Source organism: Limanda limanda, chromosome 7 (assembly GCF_963576545.1).
Source record: "Limanda limanda chromosome 7, fLimLim1.1, whole genome shotgun sequence".
Lineage (NCBI taxonomy): Eukaryota > Metazoa > Chordata > Actinopteri > Pleuronectiformes > Pleuronectidae > Limanda > Limanda limanda.
In genome coordinates, this window is record NC_083642.1 from 12,672,851 (window position 1) to 12,687,649 (window position 14,799).

The 14,799-nt window shown below is 43.1% G+C and overlaps 1 protein-coding gene across 1 annotated transcript; it reads right to left on the reverse strand.

Annotated features, from left to right (window-relative positions):
• Positions 1-2,768: 2,768 nt before the first annotated feature.
• Positions 2,769-14,090, reverse strand: si:dkey-32e6.6 (extracellular matrix protein 2). Its single transcript, XM_061074597.1, has 9 exons — positions 13,992-14,090; positions 13,648-13,911; positions 13,238-13,544; positions 12,817-12,932; positions 10,751-10,883; positions 9,859-10,016; positions 9,624-9,763; positions 4,120-4,446; positions 2,769-2,916 (listed from the first exon to the last, which is right to left on the reverse strand). Exons 1-9 carry the CDS (start codon positions 14,088-14,090, stop codon positions 2,769-2,771), a joined length of 1,692 nt encoding a protein of 563 aa, XP_060930580.1.
• Between the last annotated feature and the right edge of the window lie 709 nt (positions 14,091-14,799).

Sequence of the window (14,799 nt, forward strand, 5' to 3'; positions counted from 1 at the left end):
TCAAACTGAAAGATCCCGCTCTTGCATAAAGAACTAAAAAAACTCCATGCTCATTAATGTTGCTTATCATCAAGAGGATGAGCTCATCAGGGTTGACGGCCGAGCGCCTAAAGGTCTCCTGCACTCTGGTGTAAGCACATTCTAACTGATACCAAAGAGTTGACCCTTGACACTACTGAAGTACTAGCAAAGGAACTGTCCTCACTCTTGTGTCCTCACTGTCATCCTCTTCATCCTCGCTTCGTTTGATCTCGTCAGGAAAGGACATCGTTGCCTGTTTTTCTCTGTGTTCGCTCTGGCGCTTTTTATTTTATCAGCCAGCACTCCCCCCCTCCCCCCCATCCTCCAATAACAAACACAGGAAGCTGCTGTCGCTAGGGTAGAACAGACATGGGAGAAGAGAGGCACTGCACTGCTCTACGGTCCCCTCACGAGCCGACTCTGGCCTCAGCTCGCCGGGATGCCAAACATCTGTTCGGTGTGATGGGATGTCGGTTTAACACGTCGGTCATATCACACGCAGGGTGATGGATGGCACTGAAGTGGCAAGGCTGTCAAATCCGAAAAATACAACATGTCACAGGCCGTGGTGGAAGTGCTTTTCAAGATGCAAGATCATTGCAAAAGAATTCATGTGTACAACAAAACGAAAATGGGAACATGCAAAAAAAAAGAGAGCTGATGCAATTTGATCCTTTTTTGGGCAAAGTCTGTGCTCTTCTCGTACGTGCAGGAGCTGCAGTATAAATACGAATGTGTAGTTTCTTAGACAGTAATGTGCTGTTTGCAAAATGACTGTACAATTATGGAGAATGAAGACTGCGCCACATGCACAGGACGGAGAGCAGAAATCCAACATGTGATTACACGCCCAGACAGAGAGAGTGGAAAGTATAAATAAATTTGATGTGCGTCTGTTCATGCTACAGATTCAGACACTGCGTTCTCATAAACTGTGTCAGCTACTGTTCTTTCAATACACCAGCTCCATTGTTGCTCACTTATTAAGCATCTACCTCGCTCGGCCTCAGCCCTCCCTCCCTCCGTCTCTCCACCACATGTCTGCAGGGGACCTTCTGTTCTTCATTTAGAGCCGCACAAACACAACGGGCTGCAAATTACGACTTCATCCAGTCAACGTGACTCGGCATTTGATCATTTTAATTGCTCCGAGTGATATACTGCGAAGTGTGTTTGCCTTTTTTGCACGGCTGGGTTCACAAATTAGAGCGGCGCACTGAGAAATATTTTGTTTGCTATTCTTTTTCTTCTCTCTGCGTGGAGACTGCGAGGACACGTATCATTTTTGAGGCAGCATGAATTGCGGGAAGGCAGCGCAATCAAGTTGTCGACATGTCATTTTCACTTAAGGACCTGAAGCTGAGTTATTGACGTTAACGCAGGGATGAGAGCAATAAAAATGATAGAGTTAAATGGAGAGTTGTTTCAGAAATCCTCGCCAGATACCATCCAGCTCACACTCACATCACAGAGCTCAGAGCATCTCTAGAGGCTCCAAGATATGTTGAGAGAAAAGAAGTGTGTATTGTTATCATGGAGGAGGAGATAGAAACCACAAGGAGAGGGACAAACGGCCAGAAAGATGGACAGTGAGATACAGTATTTGGCGATAGATGCACGGAGAGAGATCGAGGAGATCAGGGAAGTGGTTTTGGTAATGAGGCTGGCCGGGTACCAGAGCTCCAGTGGCTCTTGTTCCAAAATGGCCTTCACCTTCTCTGTTTTAAATATCCTTCTCTCTCTCTCTCTCTCTCTTCCAACCACATCCAACTCAACTAGTTCATCTTTCACTGATCCTCTCGAAGAACAATCGTCGTATTGTGTCTTAAAACTCAGCTTGTTGTTTGTCCCCTCCAGCTCCACCCTGCCCGGACAGGTTATTCACCTACAGCTAACCCCGGTAAGGTGCCTCCCCACTTCTCCCATATTCACATACTGAACATGTACGTCCCAATTACTGTTCACACTCCTGTAAGTGAATGATGTCATCTGTGCATGTGTCGGAGGCTCGGACTGGGCCTAGCTCGCAGTCACAGTGACTCTATGTGTTTTTTCCCGAGCGGCTGGTTGTGGATGTTTATGTTGGAGCCCATTGGGTGATAGAGAACCTGCACAATGTTTATGTTTTCCTTTCTAATGGGTTCCCTGGGTTCGCACTGTGTCACCAGATATTTCCTCGGACTCTCAGGGACCCCCCCTGCTGGAGTCCCGACATTTCCCATGTCCCATCCAGACGGCCTCCTTTGATACAGAGGCTCTTCCTGCCGCAGACTCAGACTGGAGACATGGCTTAATCCTCCTCAGTCAACATCTTCTCAAAGTATCACACACTTGAATGAAGAGAATGAAAACAGAGCCAGACCTGTGTTTTGAGCGGATCCAGATTCCACCGTAATCTATGATCCTTTTTATACAACCGAGACAATTTTTTTATAATAATCAGTTCAATTACTGTGTAAATTACACATTGGCTTTAATACGGAGCAAAACATTACAGTCATTTCCATAATCACAGATGAGCGGCGAGAGAAAAAGATGGGTTTGGTGTGGGTAAAATGAAAGAAGCTCTGGCTGACTAAGCAAACTACATGATTTTCTGCAAATCCTTCCTGATTTTAGGAAGATTATAATGAGAGGAGCAGTAGAGGGAGAAGACGGATACGGAAAACCCTGATGATAATGCACATATTTATTGTTCCTTTGTGTATCTGTGTGGTCTGGTGGTCGGATGTGTGATCCTGCTGCAGCTACAGGACCAGTCCCTGGCCATGAATCAGACAAGAGAAGGTATTTTGGGGAATCTTCTCCATTTCCAGTGGGTTATTTTCCAAGTGGACTGAAGCCAAGGTCGAGCCGGAGTTACGAGGATGGCAAACTCCCCAGCGCCTCACCAGCCTGGGTGCACAACACACAAACACTTGCATTTAGATACATCATGCAGAATTCTATATCTAATCTCTTATAGGAGCTACTTTTGCACTTTTCTTTTAAATTCACATAGTCAACCACATGTAAGACCTGAACATCATATCTTGTGATTGAGAATGCATGAAAAGAGATAAAGAAAGAAAATGTGGACAGTAAAAGTAATGGATAAATTGCTATCTAAAATAAATAAAGAGTTATGGTTATATTTAAATCGCTGGGTGCACATTTTTAGCTTAAAGTAGTTGACAAAGAATAAAACATCCATATCCCATCAATTTGAGTTGGAATTAACATAGAAATATTGACATTTACAAATTTGGTTCAATATCAGTTTCAAATCATTTCAGATGAAAACATATAGAAGAGCACTGGTGTTGTTGATGAAAAGGCTTGAGGGGTTAATAACATTTCTCAATTGCGATGAATTCAAAAACTACACAAATATCTCAGAGGGGAGGTGCCATATTTTGGCAATAACGACGAATGCCAGTGTAAATGTGTCAATAAACAAAAAGGCAGCAGAGTTTATATGTCCTGCCACTCCTCGTCTGAATATTCGGATGTTTGTCACATGTGAAAGGCAAAAGGAAAATTGGGTCATGTCTTAAAACAGCTTATGTTTCTTTGAATGACTCTTCTCCATTATTCTTTCAGCGTAATTACAGATTCGAAATATATACATACAGGGATTCCAGGTTGTCTTTCCAAAGAAAACTATGTGTGACTCCACTTATATAGCAACTGGGTCTTTGTCTTTCAAACAGGAATGAGACAAAACTTTAGGATTGGTTCTTAGGTCACTTCTCGACAGTAAGGAGCTGACGGATGTTGGCCAAGTTTACTGTTTAAAGTACATGCATCGAGTTGGGCTGCTGACCACAATAACAAACACAAGGTCACGGACATCGTAATTGTTGTTTTGTTTACCATGCTGTGTTAGAGCAAAGGACAAACTGGTGAAGTTCATAGATTAATGAGAAACTGTCTTCACGAATTAAGTTTGTTGTTGAAATGTGGGGTTGAAAACTTGTATTTGTAACTACACTGAATACTCTTCAATATCCTCCTTTGCTGCTTTGCTAAGATGCTTAAAATAATTTCCAAAGGGAGCCTCACTTGCTTAACTACACCCCTTAACACTTATAATTGATGGTAAATATGATTCTATACCTGATCTGGTTGTTGTCCAGTCTGAGCACTTGCAGGTTCTTAAACTGCCGCACACAGCGAGGGACCTCCCGCAGGTGATTGTTGTCCAATAGGAGCTCACCCAGGGAGCGGTAGGTTCCAACAAAAGAAGGTCGCGGTAAACCCTCGTTGCTCAAGGCATTGTGGGACAACTGAAGGGAGCGCAGGCCGGGCCGCAGGTGGCGGAACGCGAAGGTGGGGATGTCCCTGATGTTGTTGTGCTGGAGGTTCAGTTTCTGGAGAGGACGAGGCAGATTCATCGGGACAGAGGTGAGCTGGTTGAAGGACAAGTCCAAGGCTTCCAGGGACCTGAGGAGAAAAGGCACACAGAAGAATCGTGATTCTCAGAGACGTACGAGAAGACATTTTACTGATAGTGCTGTCGGCGAGGGATGGAGAGTGCAGAGTGGGAGGCTAAGATGCGGGGGGGGAAATACTTGCGGCCTGGGGGGTGAACTGTAAGAGAGCATGGCAGTTTGAGGGGGAAATTGTGGTTCATAGAGTGGTTGATAAATGATAAGCAAATGTTTTGTTAGTGGGAAAAAGAATGAACGCTAATGGAGGGAGGAGCAGATCTCAGGGGTCTGAGGCAGAGACACAGCACAGAGCCTCAGTGTTCTCTCTGGAAGATCCCACACAGCTGTTGTGAGTTTGTGGCCCAGCTCACATCAGGAGATCAACCTCATTTCCTGTTCTTCCACCTTTCACAGACCACACTCAACAGCCAATGAACTCAGAGCATCGTCAGGAGGCCAGCCAATGCCAAGGAGAGTGGAGGATTGTGGATGTGGGAGACGCTTAGACTGACATGTGACTGACTGACGTTGAGTGACTCAGCATATCTGCCGCTAAGGGACTTATGGTAAGACCTCTGCATAGACTCTCAACCCTTGAACTTTGCAACTCCCAGGATGCACTGTTGTTTTTAACCCCATGAGATGATGTGGTACGATGCCAAGGCGTTAAAATCCCTGAATGGATCAAAATGTTAATATACCCCATGCAAACCAGTAAGTCCATGTACTGGCTTTTCAACCATACCCATGACATTTTGAATGTCAATGAAGAACTATTGATTTAAAAGTATTAAATCAACAAAGGGTCCAACAAAGAACCAATTTCTGCTGATGTTCTTTGGGACACTTTTCATGAAATGGTTCTATAAACAACCTCTGGCTTAAAACTTAGCATCAATTCAAAGAACCATTTTGGTTCCAGATAGCACCTTTATTTTTCGGTGTTTATATCAATTCATTTCAGGTAATTCAGGTCTGTGTTGCAGGAAAGGTCGTGGTTGGCATTAGTCCTTCCTCCTTCAGTTATGTGGAACAAGGTCCAGTGTGGAGGTTGGTTACGTACCACTCTGCCTAACGGAGGTGTAATAAAACATCACATCGGCACAACCATAAATGTCTGACTCGAGTTGAGACACATGGGAAAGAGCACAACGGTAGATTGAACTCAAGACACAGACGAGCCAACACTCACTCACTGCACAGCAGGCCTTTTGTGTAACCTACACGTGTCGTGGCAGTTATGGATTCCTGTGAAAAATGTGTTTCTGTTGAAAGTTAAAACCCAACATATATCACTTGATCCGTTCTCCGAACTGCTTGGCTGGGGTTGATTTGTATTCTCCATCTTTGCCAGGAAGCTCAGCGGCAGTCCGCTCAGAGCTCCACATGGTAATGATGAGGTATTAATGAGGGACACACAGTCCTCTCTTCTCAGAGGACCCCACCCTCTATACTCCCACCCACTGTCACACACACACACACACACACACACACACACACACACACACACACACACACACACACACACACACACACATACATACATAGGGAACACGATGTTTACAAGAAACTGATGAATTAACATAATAGACTTGTATGATGTGCGAATTTCTAAATGCAAATTCACAAATTCTACATTCTGCATTATCAAACTACCAAACATGCCCTAAAACTATTTTCTTTCTAGGATTCATTTATGATTTCATCTGGGAAATATTTATAGCGAAACAAAGCTCTATCACACAAAATCAAAAGTTTATTGTGTGCATGAATTTGTGTGTGTGTGTCCATGTTTGAGAGCGAAACACGGCCAGGAGTAATCAAGCTGCTCTGCTTATTCTCAGGATGTTGGGTTGCAACACTTTGGGAACCTGACCAGGAGAGGTGGTGTAGCCAGGCGGAGCAGCTGCGCCAAGCCGGGTGCACAGACCAAGACTTGATTGAATAATGGTTTGATGGATGGATGATGGCAGAGAAAGGGTTTAGCTATATTGTGTCATTATGGTGCAGGCTTCTGTGTACACTGAATTTATTGACATAGACGGACGTGTGGTATTTCAGGCCGTTAGTCACATGTGTTGAGTACAGACTGAAGCACATTTGGATTAATTTATACACTGAATATGACTGTGGCTGTACTTAGTGTTTGGTGTTCCCCCACTGTGAGTTTACTTCTATATCTAGGCTACATAAATCAATGTCACATTTAAATGTGAACTAAATTACTATTCAATCAAAGTCAGAGGTTTTCACATGACAGAAGTGTGATGCTTCATCATTGTGTGTTTGTGTGTGGTGGTATGTGCATGTGTGCTTGTTATGCCACGTAAGCCTACTGTGAAACCAATTTGGGGGGGTCTGAAGATAAAAGAGCTTTCCTCACACGTCCTGTCAGGCTCCGACACGTCATGACGTGACGCAACACACACACACACACACACACACACACACAGCTTTGATGTGATGATCAGTGAACCTGTGCCTCCGTGCAGTCAGTGGGAGCCCGCAGCGACGACAAATGTAACCACAGATCCTCTCCAACAACTGCCTCTCAGTCAAAATGACACAAGGGATGAAAATCAAATGAATATATATATATATATATATATATATATATATATATATATAAAAATTCAATCAGCACGTAATATCTTTCTGTTTAAACATAAAGTCAAACAAAATGAGACACTTGTCAATTACTTCTGCCAACACAGCTTTACTGTTTTCTGTTTTTAGTTAATGACCCGTGTTAAACAGCAGAACATGCAAAGCAAAATCCAGATTACAAACACTTTCCAATGAAAATGTTCACTCAAAACTAATAGAAAACATATATCCCCGCAAAATATTATTATGATGGACTTTTGGAATGAGTGAATATGTGATTGTTTATGTTGCTTTCATCAGTGACAATAACTTGAAACATGTGGCTCTGTTGGCTGGCAGCAGGGATGTGATCATGATTCAATTTTGACTGAGTGCGGAGACATTTAACAGATATTTGAGCTGACAGCTTCATAAAAAGCCAGGGGAAGATTGGAAAAGTGTGTGTGTGTGTGTGTGTGTGTGTGTGTGTGTGTGTGTGTGTGTGTGTGTGTGTGTGTGTGTGTGTGTGTGTGTGTGTGTGTGTGTGTGTGTGTGTGTGTGTGTTTGACAATGAAAGCTGTCCATGAAGAAAGACAAGTTGGCTCTTAGTACAAAGTCATGCTACTGCAGATGTTGATTAAATTACAAACGTTCTTGACACATGTACTTGACGTACTTAAGTATTTTTGAAAGTACTTATTAAAAACTAGAAATAATGTCCTGTGGTTGTATGACTCAATAAAACATTGCAATATCAGTCGACATGCATTTTCCACCTTTGACAACTGAAATCGAATCAGTTCATCTTTGAGTCCAAGTGACAGAAAGAAATTCTCTAAAGGCAGACTTGAGATATCAAGAGGCCAAACACATGTTTTGTGAGGCAACCAGGACCTGTAACCGCCCAAATATAATGAGTTTATCCATGAGGCCAAGTGAACATTTGGAGCAAATTTGAGCAAAATGTCCTCAAGGAGTTTATGAGATTATTTGGTTCACAAGAATGGGACGGACAGACAATCTGTAAACATAACGCCTCTAGGTCCAAAAACATGGCGACTGGGAGCAAGAAAGCAAACATATCTTAGCTGAACTATTAGACTATAATACACAAACTGGTCACAGTTTATTAACAGTTATTTACAAGGTACATAGTGAGGTGAGGTGCTGGCAGTCAGCCTGGTCTGCATGAGACAGATCCCAGGTCCAAGCTGCTCTCCCCAGCTCCCAGTAACCTCCAGTATATCCTCCACTCGTACCTCCGATCCCTGCAGCCCAGCAAGAGGCAACAATAACACTGACTTCATGACATGGAAAAGAGGCGCTCCACTAACCAGAACCAAACTGCAGATTATTATCTTTCTTCAGACAATTTACTTTTCATTCTCTCGCTCCCTCTTTTCATTCCCTTTCGGTCTGTTTTTTCACACACCTCCGCAGAGCAACATGAGGATTTCATTTCTCGAGATATTCAACATGGATTTAATCGTCACGTGCAGAAAAAAACATCCAATCCAACCACCTGACCTTTGACCTCTCAGGTGTCCTCTCCCGAAGAGTTAGTGGAGATCGGGTCAAGTACAGTTTGTTCACAGTTGTCTTTGCAGTGCTGAGGGAAGCTTTTAAAGGAAGGAGGCTAGTAAGCCCAATGGGAACGCTGCTGCTCTCACCACTAATGAGGTTAAGTGTCCGGAGTCAAATACGCTCGAGTCAGAAGTCAAATGAAGAGTTGACGTGCAGTGGGACTGAGCCGTCACATCTCCGTCTCCTAGGTTTTTTATTTTCCCTCTGAGATCACAACAAGTCATAATATTTTCAGTCAGATTAACCCTGAATGTATTTACTCAGCTTTAGATTTCGACGGTTCTATCCTGTCTTTCGTTCTCTCTCTCTTTCTTCAATTTATTTGACTCCGTTTTCCCTGAATCTCCCACTGTGGTGCACAAGGACCCGAGGGAGCAGAGAAAAAACCCACTGGAATTCACTATATTTAAACATGACACACACGCACAGACACCATCTAGACACATTGAGACAAATGCAGAAACACACACACACGCACACACATACGTATGCAGGCACAACATTGCCCTCGAGCTCTCCCTCACACGTCTGCTCGTCTGAGTACACAAGGTCCAGTGTCATAACTTCTGCATGTGTGAGAGAGAGGGAAGGAGAAGAAGGAGAAAAGGAGAAGATGAAGAAGAATATGAAGAAGAAGAACGTGTGATAGCCTGATACCTTAACATGCTAAAGAAGATTAAAAAAGTACTGATATGGAAGTGAGTTTGTTTGCATTTGAATTACATGCGTCAGCACCTGACTCTGATAGTTACAATCAGTAACTACTTAAATTATAGGAATAGGAGATTTATCATCTTTTTACGGAAATGTGTTATTTTAAGTGACGCACTCATCAAATGAAAACCTAGAAATAACAATCACAACTCATCACAAAAGGATCCAGACTGCCAGAAAATACCAGTCCACCCTCTTGTGGCTGACAGAGGAACTGCATGTAAATGGATGGAGGGATGGAGGGATAAATGGATGGATTGAAGGATGGATGAATGGGTGGATGGATGGGTGGGTGGACAGACATACCTGACACGGGTCCAGGCGCGGTCACCAATCCTTTGCTCGTGCAGCAGGTTGTGACTCAAGTCCAGCACTTTCAGATGGACACAGCCCCTCAGTGGCTCCTCTGACACCTCCACAATCTGGTTTTCATTCATATCCAACTCCTGTATGAAAGAAAAAAAGACAGGCGGTGACACTACTCTCCTCCTTGTGTCTGCGTATAACAGGGGGAGGATTCAGTGAAGTTATATGAGTGCACCTGCAGAGAGCGAGGAAGGCCCAGAGGGAGGGAACGGAAGCGGTTGTTGTCCAACTGGAGTCTCAGGAGCTTCTTCAGAGGTCTGAAGGCGAGCGGTGACACACTGCCCTCATGAAGAATATTCTCCTCCAGCTCCAGACTCAACAGGTTCCTCAGTCCTGGAATAATATTAAAAAAACCATTATTTATATAGCAATATTTACGGGTTAAAAATGAAAAACTGAAGGCAAACAATAGGAACGAATTTAAAAGCTTTTGAAGATCAAACAGATAAAGCACAGAAACAGCAAGAAAACAGACGGTCAGATCAGAACTAGGAGAAAGCCCACCTATAAACATCTTTAATAGAGAGTTAAAAGACGATAAGGAGTTTACCAGACGCAGAGCCCGGATAGAAAAGGTCAGGTGGACTGAGGACCTCAGGTTATGACCGGGCACATATGGAGCCAAGAGAGTCAAAATGTGCTTAAATGCAATTCAAACTTCTTTCTAAAATTCAATGGAAGCCAATGAAGCTAAGTTAAAATCAGACTTATATGCTGATTATTTGCAGATTGATGACTCAGGCAGGTGAAAAGACAATTGAAAAGATCCAAATCACAGGAAACGAAAACACGAATAACAATCTCTAGGTTTCTTCTGGTTAAAACACAATGATCTTTGAAAGTTTCCTGAGCTGCAGAAAACTCAACTGGACAACTGTGTTTGACAATTAGTCAAGGTCAGGTCATTATTAAAGGTGACACCAAGATTTTTTGCCAAAGTTTTGGGATAGAAAACCCAGGTGCTTCCGTGTATGGACTCGACTGTGTCAGGGCCAGAGGGAGTAATAAATCATGGCCACTATTTTGAGAAAAGCCTTTTATTTCTCACTCCTGGACACGACTCCTACCTTTGAAACAGTCAGGTGTGAGTGTAGTGAGCTTGTTGCTGTTCAGCTTGAGCTCCGTGAGAGACAGCGGCAGTGGTGGGATCCTAGTGAGCTGGTTGCCATCCAGGTTAAGTTTCTTCAGAAAGGTCAAGTTCTAGATGACACGCAGCAAAAAAGAAAAGAAACGAGAGAGAGAGAGAGAGAGAGAGAGAGAGAGAGAGAGAGAGAGAGAGAGAGAGAGAGAGAGAGAGAGAGAGAGAGAGAGAGAGAGAGAGAGAGATGGATTTACATGCCAGGGAGATAAAACAGACAAAAATGGACACTTCTTTTGAAAGTCCATAATTTCACATCCCTCTCGCCAAGAAGGACCCAATCACGGCTGACAGAAATACACCAAATGAGAGAATGTCAGATCCGAGCATCTCCTCCATGTCATCTATCATGTTGTATTTTTGGTAAAGCTGCTCAGTGTGGCTCCTCAATGAAAGCTGCTGCGGTCGGTGTGTGTGTGTGTGTGTGTGTGTCAAGTAAAAGCAGTGGATGGCATCTTTTGCAGGATCCTTCTAGCCAGGCCATCGGTTCTCTGTCATTACCGGGATGCAACGAGAAAATGGTAGAGAAAAAGAAGAAAAAAAGAAAATCCCTAAAAATAATTTCCCTTTTATTCTCGACATCATTGGCTGCAGCTGTTTTCCAGCAGGTTTGTCCCAGCCAATACCGTGAGAGGATGTCAATGGTGGTGTGTAATGATTGGTCAGAGTGCGGCCGGCTGCCTCCGTGTGGTCAGGATCTGTGTCATTTGGAGGTTAGACCAGGGGTTATTCTTAGAGAGGATTAGTTAATGCCATTTTCAGCGCTCTTTTATTACCGTAATGATATAGGAAGCAGCCTAACTTTTATTTTAATTAGATGCAAAGTAGCTTGTAAAACTGTCTTATAACTCACAAATTCACTCATTTCACATGCAACAGGCTGCAGATTCCCATGATCTCCACATGAAGGAGGTTTTTTATGTCAATATCAGATCAGTTCTATATGTGTTAACCTTTACCACCTATAAAAGTAAAATAAAATAAGAGCAGCTGCAAATGCATTCGCACCACCCGTGTTTGGGCTTTGCACCAACTCAGTAAGACCATAATCTGCATTACTGTCTATTGCACTATATTGCACTGATGCTTTATTGTACATTTTTTTGTTTTTTACTTTGATATATATAGAATGAAAGAATAGAAAGAATTCCATTGTACAGCCTCTGTACATATAACAATCAACGCTTTGAGCTTGAACTTTTACACATTCAGTAATACTTAAAAGCTGTACACTCAATCCATCCATCCATACACCGTTTGGGGGTCACAGGGGGGGAGCTGATAATAGCCAGCGCATCACAGGACCAACACAGATAAATAAACCATAATAAAATTTAGAGCCTCCAATCAACCCAACCCCAATTTGTGTGTCTGATGTCGGAGAACAAGAGAAAACCCACACAGACACTGGATGAAGCAAAGAAAGGCCACGGCCAAACTGGGATTCAAACCTGGAGCCTTCTAGCTTTGAGGGGAAAGTACTGACCACTGCACCTCAGCCCAACACCCAATTTAATGCTCAAAATAGAAACAGAATACAGGTTATTTTCACTGTGTTGAACTTCTTTCTTTCTTTCTTTCTTTCTTTCTTTCTTTCTTTCTTTCTTTCTTTCTTTCTTTCTTTCTTTCTTTCTTTCTTTCTTTCCTTCTTTCCTTTTTAGTTTTTTTCTCTTTCTCCCTTGTAAATTTGTATTCCATCCCCCATATATCACATAAGTCTTTTAAGGCAACACTATGCAACCTTTTTGACCTTATAATAGCAGCTTCCAAATCTGTTAGCTGCTACACTGACTTGGAAAAGGGAGAATGCCTGTTTTCACACCACAAAACTTTGGTGAGCAGAGTGGCTGCAGGGGGCGCTGTTGCTTAAGTGGCAGAGAGTTGTACATTCAAACATGAATTAACTTTACAGGAGTGATGCACAGCACTCTACTTTCACCAGTGTGGGCGGCGGTGTCGGAGGAATCAGATGAAATACGGAGCAGAGATACTCACAGTCAGGGGCTTTTCACTGAAAGACTCATCGTCCAGCTGGTTTTTGCTCAGGTCCAGTGTGTCAAGGTTCAAAAGGCCGGAGAAAACCTGTGGCTCCAGGATTCTGATGTTGTTTTCTTCAAAGATAAATCACGTTATTGTTTAAGATGTCGTTCAGATAGTAGCATATACTCTAAGAATGTAGTATGCTGTGATATTTCGACAGGACTTGACTCAGATGTCATGGTGACACGTTTGTGCTGGAAGTTATTGGTCAGTGAACTTTGTCAGAGAAAGAAAGAACATCCCGTCAGGTTTCCGTTACTGACGCTATATGTAAACAAATATTATGTGTGTGTGCTACTTTTGTATAGTGAATCTGCCACCACAGCGTGAACACACACACACACAGACACACACACACACTCAGACTAATACACACCTGCCATGTCCAGCTTTGTGGCCTCCAGGTTGTGGATGATTGGCAGGTGAGTGATGCCGATGCCCCTGCAGCTGATTTCTCTGTCAGTGGTCTGACACTCACCAAGAGGAGACTCGGTGAAGCTACTGTGTGTTTCTGTTTGATCGGTGGGAGGCTCAGTGGCCTCTAACTCTTCTTCTTCCTCCTCCTCCTCCTCCTCCTCTTCCTCTCCCTCTGCTTCTTCTCCCTCTTCTTCTTCTCCCTCTTCTTCTTCTCCCTCTTCTTCTTCTCCCTCTTCTTCCCCCTCTTCTTCTTCCTCTTCCTCTTCCTGACACAAACATTGTATAGAATTACATGAGAGACAATTGCTTTATCAAATAAAATGAAAACAAAAAGAAATCGTGTTATTTGTCAGAAAAGAAGAAAGAAACCTCTTCTTCTTCTTCGTCATCATCATCATCATCATCATCATCATCATCATCGTCGTCATCATCGTCATCATCATCGTCGTCGTCGTCGTCGTCGTCGTCATCATCTTCTTCTTCTTCTTCTTCCTCCTCCTCCTCTACTTTCTCTGGATCCGTCAGCCGCTTTTTGTCAGCATGAAGTTCTCTCAGTACAGCCATGAGGGCGCTGGATTCCTTTTCTGCTCTTCCACGCTTACTCCAGCCCATCAGCGGTTGCCCCACTCCTGCCTACAATGATAAAGTAGATCAGTGTAAATAAACTGATTCTTAAAGATGTTGAGAGATTTTTAATATCTGTCAGTTCCTACTATTCTATATGCGTTGGCTTCCACTGTAGCTGCGTGATTGGTCTTCCCGCCGGCTCCTCTCCTTTTTCTATAGGCCTCCATGTCACTTTGCTGTTCCATCTCCTCTTCTGCCTCCAAATTCAGATGCTCGTCCTCACTCTCTTCATCATAAAGATGACACCACCAAGGGTGAGGGCCACAATTAGAGACATCAATCAATCAAAAAGTAGGTTTTTCACTGTGGTGTAGGAGCTGAATAACTTCAAACCAATTCAGTTATTAAAAGAATTTTCACCCAAGAACATGCAGACAAAAAATAAAATAAAAAATACACAGCTTACCAGCAGGATGCGTTGTTCTTGAAACATGTGAATCTGACAAGGTCACAGCTGTATTAGTTCCAGGTGGAAGAACGGCTGCTGTTTCTGCATCAGATGCCTCAGAAGAAGTTTCAAGTTGAGCATCCATGTCATTCCAAGAGTTCTGGCTTAGTCCTGATAAAATTGTGCCACTCAGACAAATGAGCATGATGCATGTCCTTGGTTTCTCCATTTCTGGATCAATTCAAGCTTTCTACAGGTGGACAAAAACGTCCAAGATCTTTGAGATTCCTCAGCGATGCAGAAGCGAATCCGAAGAAAGTGCCGACGATTGTGCCAAACTGTAGAAACTGAAACTGTCAGAATGCTTAAGAAGTAAAATAGTCAGAAAAGAAGACTTTCAGATTGTTAACACAGAGTAAAAAACTGTGGTGAAGTTTCTCCGCAGTGACGTATTGCACATGTCCCCTTCTCAGAGGGAAATGAGGAAAGAGTGAGAGGACGGGGAG